This window comes from Marmota monax, unplaced genomic scaffold (genome assembly GCF_021218885.2).
Source record: "Marmota monax isolate L192 unplaced genomic scaffold, Marmota_monax_Labrador192_F-V1.1 WCK01_AAM20220418_F8-fsc00046, whole genome shotgun sequence".
Classification (NCBI taxonomy): Eukaryota; Metazoa; Chordata; class Mammalia; order Rodentia; family Sciuridae; genus Marmota; species Marmota monax.
In genome coordinates, this window is record NW_026692486.1 from 13,516,007 (window position 1) to 13,538,002 (window position 21,996).

The window sequence follows — 21,996 nt, forward strand, 5'->3', positions numbered from 1 at the left end:
CCTGGGTAAATTTTTTTAATTGCGTATTACAGTAAGAAAAATAATAAAAATTTAGTGCTGGGCTTCTGTTAACTTTTAGTTCTCACACAACCCTAGACAACAAATAGCATATTATTGTGCATATTTTACAGGTAAGCAAACTGAGGACCAGAAAGGTAAAAGTAACTTGTCTAAAGTTCTAAAACTATCAATGATATGGAGCTGAGACTTGAATGAACTCTTTGTTCTACAAAAATTTATTCCATCTGTAGGCATAAGATAATATGATCCTAGGGCTCTACTGTACTTCCCGAGATGATTCACCTCTACCCCTTCATGTTTTACCCTTTAGTGCTGGCCTGTAGTTTCCAAGTTAAAGATCAAATTATTTTGTTGTCATACAAAGTTCTTCATGATCTTGCTCTACCTGTCTTTTTATCCTTATTTCCCATATTCTAGGCTTAACTACATGAAACTATATCCTCTCTAAAATATACTGTCTACTTCTTTAACCTTTGTACATTCTTTTTCCTCTAATCATTGTGTCCTCTCTGCTTTCAGTCTTGTGACTCATCTCTTAAAGCCCAATTTGAGTCTCATCTTTTTCAATCTTCCTTGTACTCTTCCCTTACAAAAATCATTTTATTACTCATATTTATTTACATTTACACCTTTCCAATAAAACTATGAATCACTTGAAAACAGGAATATATGTTGCTTATCTTTGTACCTATCACAGAAGATACTTAATTTAGATAATCACTAAGTATTAATGGAATGAATGGAAATAATTTATGCAAGATTAATTTTTAAACTTAGCCTTTTTCTTTAACCTATATTTTTTTATATCAACATACCTGAGGAAGATGACATTCTGATTGATACAGTGATTCCCAAGTAGATTCCCAAATAAACACACATAGCAGAATCTGAGGGACAAAGACATGTTTCATGTTTACATGAAAATGCCTTCTTCCTTACCCAGTCTCAACCTCTTCCCCATAACTGAATCTGGTTTAAATTTTCATGCCTCACCTGTTGCTAGAAAATAATTGTTCTTAAATACAGTATAAGCATTTTAAAATGCTCTTTATGCCTCTCTGACCTTTAATACTGAAGACCTCCATTTAACAATGTGAGAAATAGAAAAGAATTAGAAGTAATACTACTGTAAAGAAACTTAAGCTCAGATTAGGTTTTAAAAAATTAATTTGAGGCAAAATTAAAACCTATTAAATATGTTTTAGAAGCTTAGGGATGAATTCTATCCAACATGAACTTTCATCCCAGATTTAAAAGTTCTGAGGGTAGACTCATTCCACTGTCTGATTCATTAAACTTCTATTCTTCACCTCCTCCCCTGACATTGTATATTAGCATCCACATATCAGAGAGAACATTCAACCTTTGGTTTTGGGGGATTTGCTTATTTCTGAATACACCTAAGTGAATCTTCACATCATGTACAACCACAAGACTGGGATCCTAATCAGAATAAGGTATATTCCATGTTTGTATAAATATATCAAAATATACTCTACTGTCATGTAAATATGAAAATTTATAAAATAAAAGTACATGAGGATAAACCCACCAACGAATATGCAGAAACATAATGGAATTGTTATGTGGAGAATATAAAGTTTAATCTTTAAAGAAAGAACAAAAGAATTTTAAAACATAAGCAAAGAATGAATGATAAGCCAATAAGAGTAGGCAGGGATTAAATTAATCAAATAAAATGATATCTGGAATTTGCTTCAAAATAATGCAGGAGGTCTGGGAAAGTAGCTCAGAGGCAGAGTGTTTGCCTAGTATGCATGAGGCCCTGTGTTCAATCCCTAGCACCAGGGGGGAAATTAAAGAAAAGGAGGGGTTAAAAGTAAAGCATGATTGACCAATAGTTGATAAATTTTTGATGCTGCGTGGAAGAACATCCAAATAGAACTTTTAAAAATAGGCAATGTTAACATTTGATATTGAAAACTAAGAGGATAGGCTAAACAAAAGAAGAGTTAGCTTGGAAGATAGCTAAAGAAGTTGCCTAGAGTACAACACAAAGAGATAAAAAATTTGAAGGAAAGTCTGAGAGACGGGAATAAGAATTAAGATAGAATAAGAATTAAATGGAGTTCCAAAAGGATGGAGTAGAGGACAAAGGCTGTCTGAAGCAGTAATGGCTGAATTTTTCAGAATTGATGACAGTCACAGATTTTCAGATTTGAGAATACAAGTACCTTAAAGGGTTAATAAGGTAGCTAATTTAAAAACTCAGCAATGGGTGGGAGATGTGGATTGGATTTAATCAAGAATGTAATTGTTATAGAGGCAAATGTTTAATTTGATCTTCATGAAAAGAGAATTTCGGCTGGGATGAGGAAAAACTAGTGGGAAAATCATAGGTAACAGTATAGATTTTGGTTGAAGAATAAGATAAAGTTTAGAAATAGGAACAATGTGTATTAAGTCATGGAGGATGAAAAGTATATAAGGAGTCGGGAATAAAAGGGAAACTATGCAACTTTAGCAGATAATAATTGACACGTTAAGTGACTATGTACACTCAGCACTTAATAATTTCTATCATAATTATTTACTTGTCTTTTGCACTACAAGGGGAGTAAAATTATCCACATCACAGGTGACTTCAAGCAGAGATCACATCCTTATATTCTTCATTTTATCTATCCTGCTCCTCTCTCTGTATTTCTCATCCTCCCAAAAGGCTCCAAGATTTCACATACATTTCAGCTCAAGAGTCTCCCTCACTGGACTTCTGAACTTGAAAACATATTACTGTTTCCCCAGGTAGTTGTTTTCTGTTTGTCCTTAGTGGATTCCAGTTTTGTGTTTTTTTTCTACCCCATCCTATTCTGTACTTCTATAGATTAGTGTGTGACTTTGAAATTTACTGGGCTCTGATTTAAGATGAAAGACAGTGGGAGATTAGTGGGCAGAAGGAAAGGGCAATCAGGATTTTTGCTTCTCTTCCTTCATCCCTACTTTGCTGTTTTTCACAGCAGTGTATCTATGGCTACACCTCCTGCTGGAGAGTTTCTTTTCCAAGATCCAGTCAGTCTCAGTGGATTTTTGTAATATTGCTTTTACACGTTTAGGCTAGGGTTGGACTACTGCAAGTCTTTCAATTTTTGTTCTTTGTTAGTTCCTTAACTTTCATCACGCCTCTGAAAGCAGCCAGTTTTTAAAACCCTCTTTAGTTAAATCCTTTCACTATTCAATCTGCTTGTTTCCTGGGATCTTAACTGATATATTTCCCAAGGCTGTGTTGTCCACAGAAGCCTATTGAACACTAATAAATATGACATCTGCCATGTGTATCTTTGTGAAAACATCATCATTCCTCAGCTCTTGAATTTCCTAAGCTTTGAGTAATTTTCACTATTGTAGCAACAGAAATTTCATGTTTTGCCTCTTTTCAGTAGTGGAGGCGTACTCTCCTTTTATTAAAGTTCCCAAACTTTCTCAGTTCAGTGTTCTTGCTGTTCTAGTAGTTTTTTTCACAGTATGTCTCTAGAACAAAAGAAATACCCAATACTCCATTTATTAAGAAGTAGTTAATAAGTAGTGTTTATACACTAGATAATTAACCCCAATAGATTTTGGAAAAAAAGTATCGAGAGAAAAGAGTCTTATTTCATTCTTATATAACTGAAATTAACAAATGGGATGTCTACCTGTTGTACACTGTATTATTTCTTAAAGCCCTGAATCAAATGGTTCTTCATTTCCTCTTCTGCAGATTTTTCATATGAAGTTGCTTTTTATTATTGTGAAAACCTAGCTTAGCATAGATATGATGTCATCAAAAGGCATGTATGTAGTATTCTAATGGTGAAACTATGAATTACCTTGAGCTAGTGATTCCCATGGTGTCCAATAGATGTCAGTGTATCCTTTGAAAAATGAAAGTATTCTCTGGCTGATACCCAGAGCTTTTCAACAACCATTTAGAAACATCAGCCTTCTTTGTGCTAAATGTATACTGTTTCCATTATTTGGGGAGTTTTTGTTTGTTCTTTGTTTTGTTTGGCTGCTGTTATTTTTTTTTAACTGCCACACATTTTTTAATTTTTTGCTTTCCTTCCTTCACTATGGGTAAAGCTGATTCAATGTCCCTTACCTTTTTCTGTTTATATTCAGGCCTTAGAGAGATAAGCCACACAGATTTCTTATTTCTCTCATACACTTTTCTCATTGATCGTAGATTCAAATACAGCAAAATGAAACACAAGCATTCATGGTCTGCCAGTACTGCCAATTAGTTAACCTAACTCAAATCTTACACTCAGCTTTTTTTTTGGCTGGGGGGTAGTAGATTTCTTCCATCTAGAATTTCATTATTCCTGTAGTTTTCAGTTATATATGAGCATGCCCTTGCCTTTAGACCAGATCTCCTTTATCTAGGAAATTTCTACGAAAGCAGCAGTCAAACTTGCATGTTAAATTCTAAACAGTAGTAGCTGCTTCAATTCTATATCCCAGGCTAATTTACCCAAACTGCACTTGATATCAGGGGTTAAAAAGGATTGAGGATTCATGACATAGATTATGCAGTACTGAAATAAAAATTTCTAGATCACAGCCGTCCTCCCTCTTCTGTTCTTAAGAGTGATTTTGACAGGGAACAATGCAAAGAAATATAAAGTAAAGATGTTTATACCTAATTGCTCATTATAGAACTCTAGGAAATCTAGCTTAAAGTCTATCCCATCCTAAATCTGTAACATATTTCCATTTGAAGCATGGAATAAAAAGCCTGAGGAAAGAGATGAATCAATATGTTAAGTTTACCAGAATGACTAGAATAAATAACAAATGAGGTGAGAGAATCCACTTTCATCCAGGGTAAAGCATAATTTCAGAAATGTAGCAGTGTGAAAGTATGAGAATCTGTAAAAAAATACTGATGCCATCCCTAGCTTCTGTGCCACTTGTATCTGCCTGTCCATAACAAGTTTTCTTCCCTAAGGAAGAAGATAGGAGAAAGTAATCCTCTCTCTTCTCCTAGTCTAAAAATAAGTAATCTAAATTACCAGTTCCCAATATAGTTGTTCTACCATCATATTTCACAAAACAACTGTTACCAAAATAATTAAGCTTTTAACTTGAATGCAGTGTGATAGCATTAGTATCACATCTATTCTCTATACCATTTGTTAATCCTGAAGTAATAATTATTCTTCTCATTCTTTCCCTTTCATGATAAGCATCCTCTTCCATATTAATTATGAGTCAGAGGGAAGAATTGAGATAGGAAGCCCTGGGATCACATGCCATTGATATGTTGTTCTGAGTCTTCTCCTGATCGGCTATGAGTCTCTCTGAAGCATTGTGTTATGACAGATTTTTATCATGTTGCATTTTTATAAGTGTTTATCTATTCATTTGTATCAACTAGTTTTATAACTTAAGGAAAGAATTTTTATTATGTATATCAGAAACTTATGCATAGCTTCATAAATTGAAATTTGTCATATAAAAGAAGTAATTTATTACTTTGTAGACCCTAAAGAGAAAAGTATTTTTCTCTCTTTCTGGATGGTCTGCATAATCTTGAGAAAATAATGGAAGAGTCTAGTACTTCGTTATAATTAAAATGTATAGAGATTATAAGATATGTAGAGGTCAGTTTATGACTTGACTCCAACTTATAAACTACATTCTGTGTTTGCATTTAGTAATAGGTTGTAAAAACCTTAAATATGTTTCCTCCTGAGGCATTGTTTTTGATGATTATCATGTATTCTTTCCTAAGGATATGTTACATTTAACTGGTTCCTATGTTTTCAGTATTAAAGTTCTTACTACTTTGGTGTTCTTTTTTAAAACGTTATAATACATAAACATTTTAAGGCAGAAAGCATAAGCTGAATATCCCCTTTCTTCCCTACCTACTCAGGCTGCTGCACTTACTAGCCTTGCTACCAGCTAGATTTTTTTTTTGAAGATTAAACGATCTAATATTAATACTCTTAAAGTGCTTGCCACAGTGTGTGGCATATTGTAAGTGCAGAATAAATGCTATTTGCAGATCATTCCCTTGCTCAACAGTGGGAAAGAAATAAGGTTTGACATGGATTCTGTGAGGCAAGTACTGGGGTCTTTTCACAGTAGCATAGCAAGTGATACATATGAAGAAGGGAAATAAGAAAGATTGAAACTTTAAATGGGAAGACTTCTGTGGGCATTCATCTGTACTAGTGGTTCCCATATGCATTCTTTAAGTGTACTTTGGAAATACCTTACCCAGAGAATGTCTTCTTGAGTTTGTGCTTTTAAATTAAAATGTATTAGTTTATTAAAAGAATATACAATTAAGAAACATTATAGAATTTTATTTAAAATAGTGTTATCTTTGTGTTACCTTTGTTTATTGTATTTGTATCTCATATTTTTTGTGATATTTTAATCAAGTGTGTGTCCAATGATGTCTTTTCTGTTTATTTATTTTTTTAATTATCCTAGTCACGTGAACTGGAAATTTCAGTTTATTGGCGTGATTGGCGATCTCTGTGTGCTGTAAAATTTCTGAGGTTAGAAGATTTTTTAGACAACCAACGGCATGGCATGTGTCTATATTTGGAACCACAGGGTACTTTATTTGCAGAGGTAATAAATGTATTTTATTAACTGTGTATAACTACAATTGAAATTATGTATAGGTAACATGATGTAGAATTGGAAAGAGTATTAGGCTGAAAGACTAAGATGACTTGAATTCTTGACTCAGCTCTGCCACTGAATAGGTATGTGACCTTGAGAAAAATCATTTATCCTCTCTATATCTGTTTTCTCATCTAGAAAATGAGAGGATTGGACAAAATTATAGCTAAGATTCCCTTAAGCTTAAAATGCTATGAGTTTAGTGGATTTCATGAACCATAAATTCAATGCTATTTTCATGTCACCTTGAATTTTCATCACTGCAGGTTACCTTTTTTAATCCAGTCATTGAAAGAAGACCAAAACTCCAAAGACAAAAGAAAATTTTTTCAAAACAGCAAGGTAATTTCTAAGAATCAAATATAAAATGTTCTCGTGTTTTATTAAATCTTAAAAGTAATATCCATATGTAGTTTCTTTTTAGATGTGCATTTATTTCTAGAATTTTATTACAGAACATTTTAGTTTACTATCACCCAGCTTCAGCAGTAATCAACTGATGGCCAATTTTGTTTTATTCACATCCTGTCTGTCCATACTCCTTAGTCAGATTATTTGAAGCAAACTCAGACATTAGTGAATCATCCTTAAATATTATAGTTTGGCTGGGTGTGGTGTGGCACATGCCTATAATCTCAGCCCCTGGGGAAGCTGAGGTAGGAGGATGGCAAGTTCAGGGCCAGCCTGGGCAATTTAGCAAGACCCTGTATCAAAATGAAAATAAAGGACAAAAAAACAAACAAACAAAAAACCCCAACTAGTTTGTGTCTAGTTAAGGTTTTAAAAAGAAGAGATTCTTTTTAAAACCTTAACTACATATGTATAACAATTTCTTACGTATTTATTTTTTAAACTATCTTATGCTATTTTGCACTAATATTTCATAGCAAATAGTTAAAAATAATCTTTTATATCAAATTTTGTTCTTCATTAATTATAAACTGATGAATGTAAATTTTTAATTATGCCTTTTGGTAATATATAAAGAAATTACTTGTTCTGTTTTCTTTATTCACAATATGTACAGGCAAAACGTTTCTCCGAGCTCCTCAAATGAATATTAATATTGCCACATGGGGAAGGCTAGTAAGAAGAGCTATTCCTACAGTAAATCATTCTGGCACCTTCAGCCCTCAAACTCCTGTGCATGCAACAGTGCCAGTGGTTGATGTGCGTATTCCTGAGCTAGCACCTCCAGCTAGGTATGTGTCTAAGATTTTTAAGCATATCTTACACAAAATAGTTATTGGGACATTTGTACATATTGATTACTGTGGTTATTGAGAACCTCAGTTTTTTCCAAGTAGTATTTTTATTTATTTTTTTCTTTTATCATAGGTATTTATTTATTTTCATTAGCACATGTGTAACAGTGGGGTTCATTTTGACATAATTATGCATGCACTGGATACAATTTGCTTCATCTCAGGCCCTAGTACCCTCTTTGTTTTAGTCAGAGTTTCAACACTGTGACCAAAGGAAAAATTTATTTGCCTACTATCTCAGAGGTATCAGTGCATAGATAGCCAACTTCATTGTTCTGGGCCCATAGTGAAGCAGAACATTATGGTGGAAGAGCATTGCAGAGCAAATCAGTGGCACTGATATTTATTTTTCATTTCTTCTGTATGAAATATTCAGTGTTTGATTGTGGTTTAGTAGTTACAAATTTTTGGTTTCTACTTGCCATAGACCATTTTTTATTTCAGCTTCAATTCTGAAGGATAGTTTTGCTGGATATAGCAATCTTGGCTGGAACTCAGTATCTTCAGGACTTAATATATATTACTATAATCCCTCCTTGTTTAGGGTCTTGACTGAAAAATCAGTAAAATTCTAATTGGTTTACCTCTAAATGTGACTGTTTTTCTCTTGTTGCTTTGAGAATTCTGTTCTTATTTTGTATATTAAGAATCTTATTTATAATGTATCTTGATAAGGACCTTTTTAAATTTTATTTAGCAGGAGCTCTAAATACTTCTTGAATTTGCATTTCCATCTCATGATTGAAATTTGGAAATTTTTCTGATATTTTTGGGGGGGATGGTACCAGGGATTAAATTCAGAGGCACTCAGCTACTGAGCCACATTCCCAATCCTATTTTGTATTTATTTAGATACAGGGTCTCACTAAGTTGCTTAGCACCTCGATTTTGCTAAGGCTGGCTTTCAATTTGTAATCCTCTTGCCTAAGCCTCCCAAGCCACTGGGATTACAGGCATGCATCACCATGCCCCGCTTCTAATTATAATGTCATTGAAAATGTTGTACATTCCTTTGGTTTGTATTTCAGTTCCTTTATGTATACCAGTGGTTCTTAGGTTAGGTCTCTTAATATTATCCCTGATTGACTAATCTGATCATGGTCTCTTACAATTTTTTCTTTGTTGTCAACTTTATTTTCAAGATTTTATACTTGGTCTTTGAGGCCTGAAATTCTGTCTTCACAGTGCTCTAATCTATTGGTGATGCTTTCAACTGAATTTGTAATTTGATTATTGAATCTTTCATTTCCAATACTTCTGTTTGGTTCTTTTTCAGAATCTCTCTTTATTGAAATGTTCTTTTACTTCCTATATATTCTCTCTCAGTTAATCCTTATATCTTCTTTTTGTTTATCAATTATTTTAATCATCAATTTCCTAAATTCTTTTTCTGGCATTTCCTCCACTGTGATGTCCATGGGGTCACTTGTGTTGTGGCCTATTTGGGGTGGCTTGTTCCCTTGATTTTTTTCATATTATTAGTATTTTTGTTCATCTTCTGGGATGATTCTCTCTTCTACTTTTATATAAAGTAGTTTTTAGTGAGCTGCTTTCTCTTGACCCAGTTCTAACTTGCTACTATGTCCAGTCTCTAATACCACATTGAGAGGAGATACTAATCCCTAGTAATTACAGGCACTTCAGAACAAAAGCCTTATGCTAAGAAATCTTAAAAAAAAAAAAAAAAAAAAAGCTTATTAATAATGTTCTTCAGCAGCTCACTAATCTGTTGTTCTTGGTCACAATTTTTAAGTAGGGTGTTTTCTTTCTGGGGTTTCAGTTATCATGCAGTTTATTTTCAGCTCTGACCCAAAGTGGTTGAACTTGTTAGTGGCATCTGTGTTCACCAAAGGGTGAACTTTCTTGGATGCCTGTGGGGTTGGGGGGGATGGGGTTGTGATCAGAACTATCCATCCAAGACGGTAGTGAAACTTTCATGTACTAGAGATAGGAGAATAGAATGTGTCATCCTATCTTCCAGGTCTTTCTAAGCTTGGAAGAGATGTCTTCGGACTCACCAGATTTGTTGTGAATTGAATACCTCAATGTCAGCCAGGCTACTGATCCCAGCATTCAGATCACCTGTTTCAAGTGAAAGAGTTTTTCGCTCTTTTCAGCATTGTAGGCTCCATTTGCTGGTGCTGAATTACTGTTTTGATTTACTCTTGGAGAGCTATGATAGAGTGGCTTCCTCTGAACCTCCTTATTCCATTCCCCAAAGGCATAGACTCATTATGATACCTTATTCCTGTCATTCAAATTGTAAAAAGCAAAACAAATGAGAAATGCCTCCTTCCTCTATTCCACCATCTTGCCATCTCAAATGATAGTTTTAAACAAGTGCTCTGTTTACTTTTAAAATGTTCAATTGCTTTTATTAAATAAATTAGTAAATACTTTTGATTACTATTTTGGTGAATTGCTTTATCTTTTGTAAGTGATTCTACAGTAACCAAATTGGACTTTGATCTTGAGCCGGAACCTCCTCCAGCCCCACCAAGAGCTTCTTCCCTTGGAGAAATAGATGAAACTTCTGAATTAAGAGTTTTGGATACACCTGGACAGGCAAGACATTTAAGACTTTGTGTAATTCTTTTTTGCCACATGAATGCATAGTAAAAGTATCGTAGTGAATAAGTGCAATTTCAATTTAAAGTTTATCTGTGAACTATTTATACTTCTTATGAATGGACTGTTTTCAATTAAATTAGACTAAGTTGACAAGAAATTACAAAATTATTAGTGTTGGCATGCCATTGTCATTAGCTATTAAGCTAAAAAAGATAGAATAAGTTTCTTTAGCTAAAAAGGAGCATAGAAGCATGGTTGATATTTATTGTCATATTGCCTGAAATGCTGTTTATCTTCTAACTTGGTTAATAATATGCTATATACGTATTATTATAAAATTAATGCTAGGGATGTGGCGCAATGGTAGAGCACTTACCTGGCATGCATGAGGCCTTAGGTTTTTTCCCCAACACCCCCCAGCCCCGCCCGCCACACCCCCTCTCCCCTACCCTTCACTCCCCCTCCCCTCCACCCCCCACCAAAAAATAAAGAATAACCAGCTAAATTTTTCATCTCTAGTACTTGTATTGACTGTTGGAATATTTTTGTTCAACTTTATGATTACCTAATAAATCAGGGTTTTTTTTTTTTTTTTTTATTGTTGCTTTTTATTTTTATATGGGGGATTAAACCCAGGGTGCTTAAACACTAGGCCAGCCCTTTTTTATTTTTTTATTTTGAGGCAAGTTCTCACTAAGTTGCTGAGGCTGGCTTTGAACTTGTAATCCTCTTGCCTTAGCCTCCCAAGCTGCTGGATAAATAAGTTGTGTTTTGTTTTATTATTTTCATGGTTTAACAAGTATTTAATATCTTATAGGACTCAGAAACAATTTTTGATATTGAGAATGACAGGAATAGTATTCTTCCCAAATCCCAGTCTGACTATGAGCCTGATATTCAAGACTCAAGCCTAGGATATAGTGGTCGAGAACTTGAGGATAGAAGGTAAAGAACATATACGTGTATATATAGTGTTTTGCTACTACATATTGATATCATATTTTATTGCCTTGTATTTAATTGAAATTACTATTTTCAGATCTGAGCAAAGGTTTCAGTTTAATCTACAAGATTTCAGATGTTGCGCTGTCTTGGGAAGAGGACATTTTGGGAAGGTAAGCATTTGAAGGTTCGTGGATACCTATAAAATTAAGAACTAAAATGGGAAATAATTATTTTAATCTCATTTCAGGTGCTTTTGGCAGAATATAAACACACAAATGAGATGTTTGCTATAAAAGCCTTAAAGAAGGGAGACATTGTAGCTCGAGACGAAGTAGACAGGTTAGTTTTTAAAAAATGAAATTGTTTTCTTGAAAGTTGTATTTTAAGAGAATGGATGAAATGGGAAAACTTTCTAATTTTGTCATAATATGTGAAGAAATTAGTGTATTTATGTTTGGCATAAGGTACATTTCTAGCCAATTCCTTTTTTTCCCTTCTTATGACAACTGATAAGTGGATACCAAGGAAAGATAGTGAAACGTTTAAACTAATTATGTTAAGGGTTTTGTAAATGGAGATGTTAAAGTATTTATATGAAATTTTTTAAAAAGAGTTTAATAAATGTAAACTATTGTGGATATATTTTTTATATTTTATAGTTGTAAATGGACACAAGACCTTTATTTTATTTATTTATTTATTTTTAAGTGGTACTGAGGATCCAACCCAGTGCCTCACATGTACTAGACAATCACTCTACCACTGAATTCCAATCCTAGCCCAGATATATCTTTTTATACATTTCTTAAAATGCAAGGACTTTGAGGATAAAAATTATAATTAGGTTAAAGAATATACTTTAAATGATTCTCTTAATTGAATATGGCATATTATTGTGTAAAAATGACATTTATCACAGAGGCTTTCATTTGACATTTACTAACATTTTTTCTGTCACTAGTAGAGAGCGTCTAATGATTTTAATGGAAAAGAGTCCTATATAATGAAAAGAACCCTGATCTATGAGTTAACAAGGATGTCTTTTCTAGTCCTGATTGTTTTTCCTTAGTAATGATTTGACTCCAGAGGATTTCACTGAACATTTTTGAGCCTCAGCCAGCCCCCATATATTTAAAAAATATGTAATTTTTATAACATTTGCCTTACTGAATTTAATTGCTACTTTTAATGTTTTTCCCATCATATAAGTAGTTCTTAGAATTAGGACAGGTCTTAAACACTTGCAATGTTTTCTTTATGAAAAAAATCATCTTTTCTTTTTAAGTTTACCTGTTTATTTTTTTACTCTCTCATTCTCCTCAGTTACATCCAAATAAATGCTTTCTTGATACTTAGGAGGAGTACTCATGATTTTGCTGACTATAAAATATTGAGTACCATATTACATCTTTAGATCTGTGTTTTTATATTGTATAAGCAGATGATTAAAACAAATCTTTGATATGCTGTTTATACTTGAAAAATAACAGAAGAGTCAAATGTTTTTCTTTCCTAGAATAGAATAGTAATTGCTGTCGTGTTCCTCGTGACTAAAACACTCAGGATCACTCCAGGGGAACTGGGCTGCACAAAATAAACACACAAGAGACAGAAATACCTTTTTCTTATGAAAAAAATAAATTTTTTTTTCTTGTAATGGGGATTGAACGTCAGGATGCTATACTACCAAGCCACAACTCTAGCTCTTTTTATTTTTTATTTTTAGACAAGGTCATGCTAAAAAACTTGGAATCCTCCTTCCTCAGCCTCCTGAGTTACTGGTTTATCAATATATCACACCATGATTGGAAAAACACAATAAATTTTTTGTTAGACATGGGTCCCATCTCCAAGATACTTCATTAGGTATTTGCAAATATTCAAATATTCCAAAATGGAAACACCACTCCCAAGTATTTCAGATAATGGGTACTCAACCTATACTACTTAATCCTGGTGGTTTATGGAGATTTTTGCTATATTGTTACTACTTTGAACCAAGTCTTTGTAGGAAAACATAATCCTAAAATTTTAGCCTTATTATAAATAATGATGTGGTTTTCCACTAACTAAAATATGTATTCAAGTTTGTAGCATATCTGATAATGTGTTGAACTCCAAAGGAAGTACACCAGAATGGATAGAATTAAACTAGTCACTTCAGAAAACAAGTACAGATAAGTTTTGTAAATTAAAGAGGCTCCATATGTTTGAGTTCAAAATAAGCAATAGAGACAACAGCAACTCATAAGATGGAGGACATCATGGTATACTGATGGATTTAGATAAGGGGTTATTTTTAAATTTTTTTTAACATATTTTAGGTAGGATTTTATAAAGGAAATTGAATTTGTGTTCTATGAGAGATGAAAGATATTAAGTTTAAAGCTTTGAATAAGGTTGGATTATTGTATAGACTTTAAGGAGAATACACAATTTAGTAGTGTTGGGACAGGTTAAAGATTTTTGTGTAAATAGCTTTTAGGTTTGGTTTTGGTTTTGGTTTTGGTACTGGGGATTGAACCCAGGAATGCTTAACCACTGAGCTATACTCCCAGCCCTTTTTATTTTTTATTTTGAGACAGGGTCTCACTGAGTTGCTGAGGCTAGCCTCAGTCTTATGATCCTCCTTCCTCAGACTTCTGAGTCCATGGGATTACTGGTGTGCACCACCATGCCCAGCTACAATAGCTTTTTTTGTGTGTGATGTAAATGCCTAAAACTAAAAGTATTGTGACAACTGGGGTCTTTACAGTGTCTAATTCTGTTTGATTGTCCTATGACATCTATCTAGTCCTTGTCACTATTGTCAGTCATTGTCAGAGGATTCCTTTAAATGCTTTAAAATCACTCTCAGCAATAATCCAATCAATGATTCTCAATCTTCTATACCTCTTACATGTTCAGCACAGGTGTAACATAATGATCATCCAATTGAGAATTAGTGAATTAGTTGAGTCACCCATAAAATCACTCCTAATTAATTATGATTTACTCATAAATATAAAAACACAGACAATGAAGAGCCTGTGCTTGCTGGGCTCAGTGGTGCACACCTGTAATCCCAGAGGCTAGGGAGGCTGAGGCAAGAGAATCACAAGTTCAACATCAGCCTCAGCAACTGCAAGGCCCTAAGCAACTCAGTGAGACCCTGTCTCTAAATAAAATACAAAATAGGACTGGGGATGTTTGGCTCAGTGGTTGAGTACCCCTGGGGGGGGGAAGAACCTGTGCTTGTCATGTGATAAAACTCTTACTAATTTCATTGGAATTTTTTTTTTTTTTTTTTAACATTTACTCAAAATTTAGGTTGACTTAATAAGGCTGATGGTTTAGAATTGATCTTCTAGATCTTGCCCATCACAGATTTAGGACATTTTTCGGTAAATTTAAGTGATGACAAAAATCAAAGCTTATAACTTTATTTATTTAATTTTTTTTTAGTGAATTTAGCCTTACATGGTAGTAACATTTAGAAACTTTCCCAAATTTAAAAAAAAAAAAAAAAAAAAGAAACGTTATGTAGACATAAGCCTTAAACTTAAAAACAATAACACTGTAGCTTTCTGAGTATGTATAAATATAAACATAGAATTCATGGAATCAAAGGTTAGGAGTTCATCTAGAATGTGATAGTATTAAATGGAGTTTAAACATTTTATCATAATAGCTGCATTTAGTGTCAGTATCTAAAACAATTATCAGATGTTTTCTTCATGATCCAGTAGAATCCATATTACCATAACATTAAGAATACTAGACCTCCTAAATGAGATATAATTCATTTTTGTTGTTGTTGTTCATTTGTTAAAAAATTAATCCTTTCTTAAAAGACTGAAAAAGGAGGAGAGTGGTACTATATATTTCCTTCTAAAATCAGGAATTTAGTTTGGCTTTTTTTTTTTTTAATTTAAAAATAAAAGCATTAAAATAAAGCTTATAAAAAACATACATGAATATCAGTTTTTGGTTCCAGTTTCACAAATAGAAACAGAAAAAGTACCTATTTTATTATATTAGAAACATACTTTTATAACCTAATTGCTAATAAAGTATATATCTTGATCTTTATTTTGATCAGGTACCAAAAATAAATTTAAATTTTACTTTAATAACTTTAGACCTAGTTTTCTTCTACTTTGAGTTATAAGTCAAATTGATTTACCAAATATTTCAGAAGAAGGAAGAATTTTTTGTTATTGGCAAAATTATTATTTTATATCAATAGTTTTGACCATTGTTCTTTTTTTAAAATGTATTTAGTTATATATGGGTACAGTACCTTTATTTATTTTAATGTGGTGCTGAGCATCAAACCAAGTGCCCCACATGTGCTAGGCAAGTGCTCTTCCATTGAGGTATAACTCCAGCCCACCATTGTTCTTTTTAATAACTTGTCTTTGGCCGGGCACATTGGCACATGCCTATAATACCAGCTGAGGTAGTAAGTTAGAGGCCAGCTTCAGAAACTTAACAGGACCCTGTCTCAGCTTGGCATGGTGATCATGCCTGTAATCCCAGTGACTTGGGAGGCTAAGTAAGGAGCCTCAGCCTCAGCAACTGCAGGTGCTAAGCAGTTCAGTGAGATCCTGTCTCTAAATAAAATACAAAACAGGACTGGGGATGTGGCTCAGTGATTGAGTGCCCAAGTTCAGTCCCTGGTACCAACCACTACCACCACCACTATTACCACTCCGCCCAAAAAAAGAAAAAAGACCCTATCTCTATATAAAGAAGCTTTGGTATATTTCAGTGGTAGAGTGCCCTGAAGTTCAATCCCCAGTACCATTTTTTAAAAAGAGAGAAAAAAAGACTTAATTCTCACAGTGTAAGTGTTTGATTGCTATAGATTTTTCTGTAGTATAATGGAAAAATTACATTGTTCTCATGAAACTTCCTTGAAGTGTGTTGTAGAGTTCTCCATGTAGCTTATTTATTTTCCATTTGGTCTTCTAGCTTAAATTTTTATGCAGCATATGTATATCTTTCAACTCTATTTTATGTGATAAAAATTTGAATAACATGTCTTATGAATTATAAATACTGCTTTTGAAATTGCCTTGGTTACAAACCTAAAATTTTTAAAAATGTTTCAGTTTACTAAATTCTCTGACCTATTCCTGATGAATTCTCATAATTAGCCCCTAATTGAGCCTTTTTAAAAAATAGAATCAATGGGCTGGGGATGTGGCTCAAGCGGTAGTGCACTCGCCTGGTATGTGCGGGGCGCTGGGTTCGATCCTCAGCACCACATAAAATAAAAATGAAGATGTTGTGTCCACTGAAATCTGAAAAATAAATATTAAAAAAAAAATCCTCTCTCCCTCTCTCTCTCTCTCTCTCTTCTCTCTTAAAAAACAAATAGAATCAGTAGCCATATGGATATTATTCTGATACCATCAGTGTAAACACTACAGTCATATCATGTTAACCATATTTTAGTTTTCACAAAAGTTATGTGTATATCTAGAAGAATAGCTTTCATAGCATATATAACAAAATATACATTTTATGATGTTAAAGTTAAGATGTTAAAAATTTGCTTATTTTAAGGCTTAGTAATATTTTTAATTGTTATTTCCAACTAGAATATTTCTAAGACTATTTATTTTCAAATGTTTTCTCTTACAGCCTGATGTGTGAAAAAAGAATTTTTGAAACTGTGAATAGTGTAAGGCATCCCTTTTTGGTGAATCTTTTTGCATGTTTCCAAACCAAAGAGCATGTTTGCTTTGTAATGGAATATGCTGCCGGTGGGGACCTAATGATGCACATTCATACTGATGTCTTTTCTGAACCAAGAGCTGTGTGAGTATGCTTTAGACATTTGTCTGAGTTTTTCCATGACTGGTTTCTTGCTGGAAAGAAAGCTCTCTGAATAGATTCTTATAAGAAATATTCGAATTCCTTACTTATCTTTTTGCCAGATAATTTTTGCATTTGTTTATTGTATTGTCCATGTTGAAAATGTCATGATTTCCTAAATCACACTTGATAATTTAGACATGCAGTTTAGGTTCATTTTAGTAAATGAATTTGTTTTCTTTTTTGCTATTAGATTTTCTCCCTAGGGAAAAAATCTGGACCATGATTTTAAAGACAAATTATACTTAAAGTACATTAAGTTTTAAAAAATACTGTATATTCATATAAAATATTTGTATTTGCATTTTATGGGATAATTTAAAAGAATCTGTATCAAGTACTTGCTCATATATTTGTATAAAATATTTATATTTGCATTTTTACAGGATAATTTAAAAGTATCTATATTAAGTACTTGCTTGCTTGTGCTTAATAATATCTCTGAAGGAGTATAAAGAGAAACCAAAATAGGTTGAGTATCACTTATTTGAAATGCTTGGACCAGGAGTTAGAGTTTGAAGTTTTTCAGATTTTGAGATATTTGCATAGTTAAATTATCTAGTTAAGTATACCTAATCCAGCACTCTGAAATTCTTTAAAATCCAAAACTTGGAGTATCATGTGGTATTCAAAGTGTTTCAGATTTAAGATTTTCAGGTTAGGGATACCCAACTTGTATATATATTGCCCCCAAGGAAAGTACTCTTAACAGCAACTACTCTGCATGCTGATATTCACCAAGTTTATATCTCTAGCCTGATTTCTTCTTTTAACATTCCAACTCTAATAGTATTCTTTTCCATTTGTAAGGCTAATAAGCATCTTATTTAGTATTTCAAATTGAACACTAGATTTTTCCTTCTACCTTACCTGCTATTCCCCAGGCCTACTGCTCTTCAACATTAAAACCATTAGAAACTTAAATCAATTCTATCTCTGAAATACACCCAAATAATAAAACTTGATTTCTATAGTACCTTTATTGGTTTTACTCTTGAATTTTTATCTTGCATCTGTGTTCTGATAAAATAGCAACAGACATTTGTATTACACTTTAACTCCTTATTTGAATCTCATCACAACCATTAGATGTATGTAGAACAGACAGTAAGTAGCCTTCAAGCTTCAGATGAGAAAATAGGGATTAGTTCTGATAGGTATTGAAGCAGTCCAAAAAGAGCAAAAGTCAGGAAGTATTAGAAATATTAGAAAACTAATATTCCCTGGATATTTTAAAATTTAAAGCAGAGCATTTAGACCACACCTAGCTTTGTGCCAACTGCCATTGGTATTTGTTCTATTTTTCCTTTATTTATTTATGACATCGGAATTTATTTTTGTTTTTAAAAGAAATAAAAATACAATTCTGCCTTAGAAAATTTTTATTTTTGTGGAGAATACAGACCAAATACAAATGAAACTATTAGGCTGAGTGAAATATAAGAATAAACTGCTACATTGTAATACTCCCAAATCAAGTAAGGTTTCTCTGATCACTAAAGTCCCAGCTCAGATGTTTTTTCTTTGAAGGCCCTTTACTGACTACACAGCTTAAAAATCACCATATCACTAACCTTGAAGTAGGTCACTCTATCCTATTTTCTATTTTATTGTCATATTACTTTAGTTCTACTTGAAATCATCTAATTCTTTTTTAACATGTTTACTGTTTGACTTCCCTCACTAGAAGGAAGGAACAGGAACCATGTCTGTCTTGTTTACTAGTGAAACAACTGAAAGAGTTCTGGGACATACTAGGCAACCTGTATGTTTTAATGACAGAAGCTGTGGAATCAGAATAGTTTGATTCCTAGCTTTGCTGTTTCTTAGCACTATGATTTTAGACAAATTAGGTTTTTTGTCTGAGTTTCATTTTCTACTTCTTTAAATTTTTTATTGTAAAGCTTGACTTGAAGATTAAAATAACAAAATACTTATTATAGTAAGCATTCAGTGAAATATGTTAGAGTACCCATTTATTTCATAAGTTGATAATAATTAGAGCAGTCTGCTTACAAAGAAACAGAGAACTCAAAAGTATTATCACAATATTGTTTTGCTACCAAAACTGTGCTAAAAAAGTCTATCTTAAGATGTTTTAAAATCACATTTATTTTAACAAAATTCAGATAAATCCTTTAAACTGATAAGTTATTATATAAGGTCTAATGTATAATCAAATATATATCTCTTTTTCTTTTTTTAATATAGTTTTTAGTTGTTGATGGACCTTTATTTTATTCATTTATTTTTATATGAGGTGCTGAATTGAACCCTGTGAGGCAAACGCTCTACCACAACCACAACCCCAGCTCAAATGAAATATATATTTCTAAATGTATTTTAAAAATCCCTCCAAATTATGGAGCCATTTTCAAAGAAATAACATACAACATACTTATATTATCTACATGTGACTAAGTGTATTCCTAAGAAGAACATTCACCAAAATGACAAGAGTAATTATTTCTTTGTATGGCAGTAGAGTTGGGATGATATGGATAGATAGATGAATTAAATAATGTACTGGGGGGGACAGTTTGTATTTTATGAAGAAAATATTCATAATTGTTACCTGTGTATTAAGAACTAGTTTTCCTGGCTGGGATTGTAGCTCAGTGTTAGAGCACTTGCCTAATGTGTAAGGCACTGGGTTCAATCCTCAGCACCACATATAAATAAATAAAATATAAAGATCTGTCAACAACTTAAAAAAAATATTTTAAAAAAAATTTAAAAGAACTAGTTTTCCTAAGTGTTTCTTCTATATATTTGTATTTTTAAATTTATGAATTAATTATTCTCTCCATTCCCACTAAAGTTGACATATCCAAAGCCAAACTCATTTTCCCCACAAAACTTGGGCTACTACTGTATTTCTTTATCTATTCATTCCACCAAGATGAAAACCTTGAGAGTCATCTTTAACTCTTCCCACTCCTTCATCCTATAGTTAATGAGATACTATGTCCTGTCATATTTGGTTTTTTTTTAGTTTCACTCGAATCCATCTTAAGCTCTTGTCATTACATTGGATGTTCTTATCTTTTATTTGCATGTTTATAAAAGCTATCTATCAGAAAAATTTCCCTAACCATAGATAGAATCATTCTACCCTAACTCAAATGGTTTGATTCCCTATTACTAAGAAAACAAACTTCAGTAATCATAATATGACACTCAAGATCCTTCACCAAGGCTGCTTTTTCACACCCCTATTCCTTTTTCCCACTTGGGGAAATGCCATATATTTCCCCCACAAAACTGGTCCTTGTACTCTGTCCTCACCACACATTGTAGTTCCTCCTATAGAACCAGATCACATGTCCCATCTGGGGTCCTCAGTGACTACCAGGCAAGGTTAAGGACTCTGTTATGAAGACTGTACTTTTCTTAGTTTTAAATTTTACTCCTAATATCTAGTACAATATGTTATACATAGTAAGAACTAGATAAATGTTTGTGGAATTAACTACAGAGTTGTTCTTGAAAGCATAAGAATATAAACTGGAATTCAAAACCATTGAAGTTTATTAAACTTTCTATTTAATTATTTGAACAGATTTTATGCTGCATGTGTAGTTCTTGGGTTGCAATATTTACATGAACACAAAATTGTTTATAGGTAAGTAATGTTTTTATTCTAATAGCTTACTTTGGTATGAATTAGCATTTAAGATGATCGATAAAGGTAGTTTATATTAATTGACTTCTAAATTTTTTATTCATGCAGTAAGTGAGTTCTAAAATAGTGAATCCCAACCTGTTTTATTTCCTCATTTTTTTATTGGTGCATTGTAGTTGTACATAATGATAGGATTTATCATTACATATCTCATGCACACCCAGTATCACTCCCCAGTATTTCCCCTCTCCTGCCCTGCCATTCGCCATTTGGTCCATTTTCTCTACTGGTCTCCCTTTGATTTTTAGGAACGTTAGGTGATTTTTCTCATCCTTGTTTTCCTTTTTCCTTTCTAGCTTCTGATTATGAGAGAAAACAAAGGACCCTTAACCTTCTGTGTTAGACTTATTTCACTTAACATGCGAGTCTCTAGTTACATCCATTTTCCTGCAAATGTCATAGTTTCTTTTTTTCTTTATGGCTTAATAAGACTCCATAGTGTATACATACCACATTTTCTTTATCCATTCATCCATTGTTAGACGTCTACACTGTTTCCATTGTTTGGCTGTTGTGAATTGTGCTGCTGTAAACATGGGTGTGCATGTATCACTGTAGTAATATCCCTTTAATTATTCAGGGTAAATACTGAAAAGTAATATAGCTGAGTAATCTGGTGACTCCATGCCTTTTCTTTTGAGGAGTATCTATATTAATGAAACCCCAACTTTGAAAGATATTGTCCACACAATAATTACACAATGAACTTCTTGGTTCCTGCTCCTCTGCCCATTTCCTAATTAAAATAGTTAAATTATGAGTTGGCCTATGATAGCACAGTTTAAAATATTCATCCTAGTGAACATTTTGCATTTGACTGATCCACTGCAGAAAACCTCTGTAGACCAGTACTACTCAAAATGTATTCACAGTGAGATAACTAGTTGTGCCAGGGTACAAGCCACTGCTTTTTTCATTAAAAGAAGTCTTAGGGGCTAGAGTGGAGTTAAGTGGTAGAATGCTGCCTAGCAAGTGCAAGGCCCTGGGTTTGATATTTAGCAC

General features: G+C 33.0%; 1 protein-coding gene across 3 annotated transcripts in view; it reads left to right on the forward strand.

Annotated features, from left to right (window-relative positions):
* Pkn2 (protein kinase N2) overlaps positions 1 to 21,996 on the forward strand; it is a 120,486-nt gene that overhangs the window by 87,819 nt on the left and 10,671 nt on the right. For 2 of the 3 annotated variants that reach the window (XM_046443295.2, XM_046443296.2), the window contains exons 9-17: positions 6,466 to 6,609; positions 6,930 to 7,005; positions 7,691 to 7,865; positions 10,367 to 10,493; positions 11,317 to 11,444; positions 11,539 to 11,614; positions 11,692 to 11,783; positions 17,076 to 17,252; positions 20,872 to 20,934. In XM_046443295.2, the coding sequence (XP_046299251.1) occupies positions 6,466 to 6,609; positions 6,930 to 7,005; positions 7,691 to 7,865; positions 10,367 to 10,493; positions 11,317 to 11,444; positions 11,539 to 11,614; positions 11,692 to 11,783; positions 17,076 to 17,252; positions 20,872 to 20,934 (1,058 nt within the window). The remainder of the gene's footprint in view (positions 1 to 6,465; positions 6,610 to 6,929; positions 7,006 to 7,690; positions 7,866 to 10,366; positions 10,494 to 11,316; positions 11,445 to 11,538; positions 11,615 to 11,691; positions 11,784 to 17,075; positions 17,253 to 20,871; positions 20,935 to 21,996) is intronic. The other variant, XM_058579021.1, reaches the window with a different exon arrangement.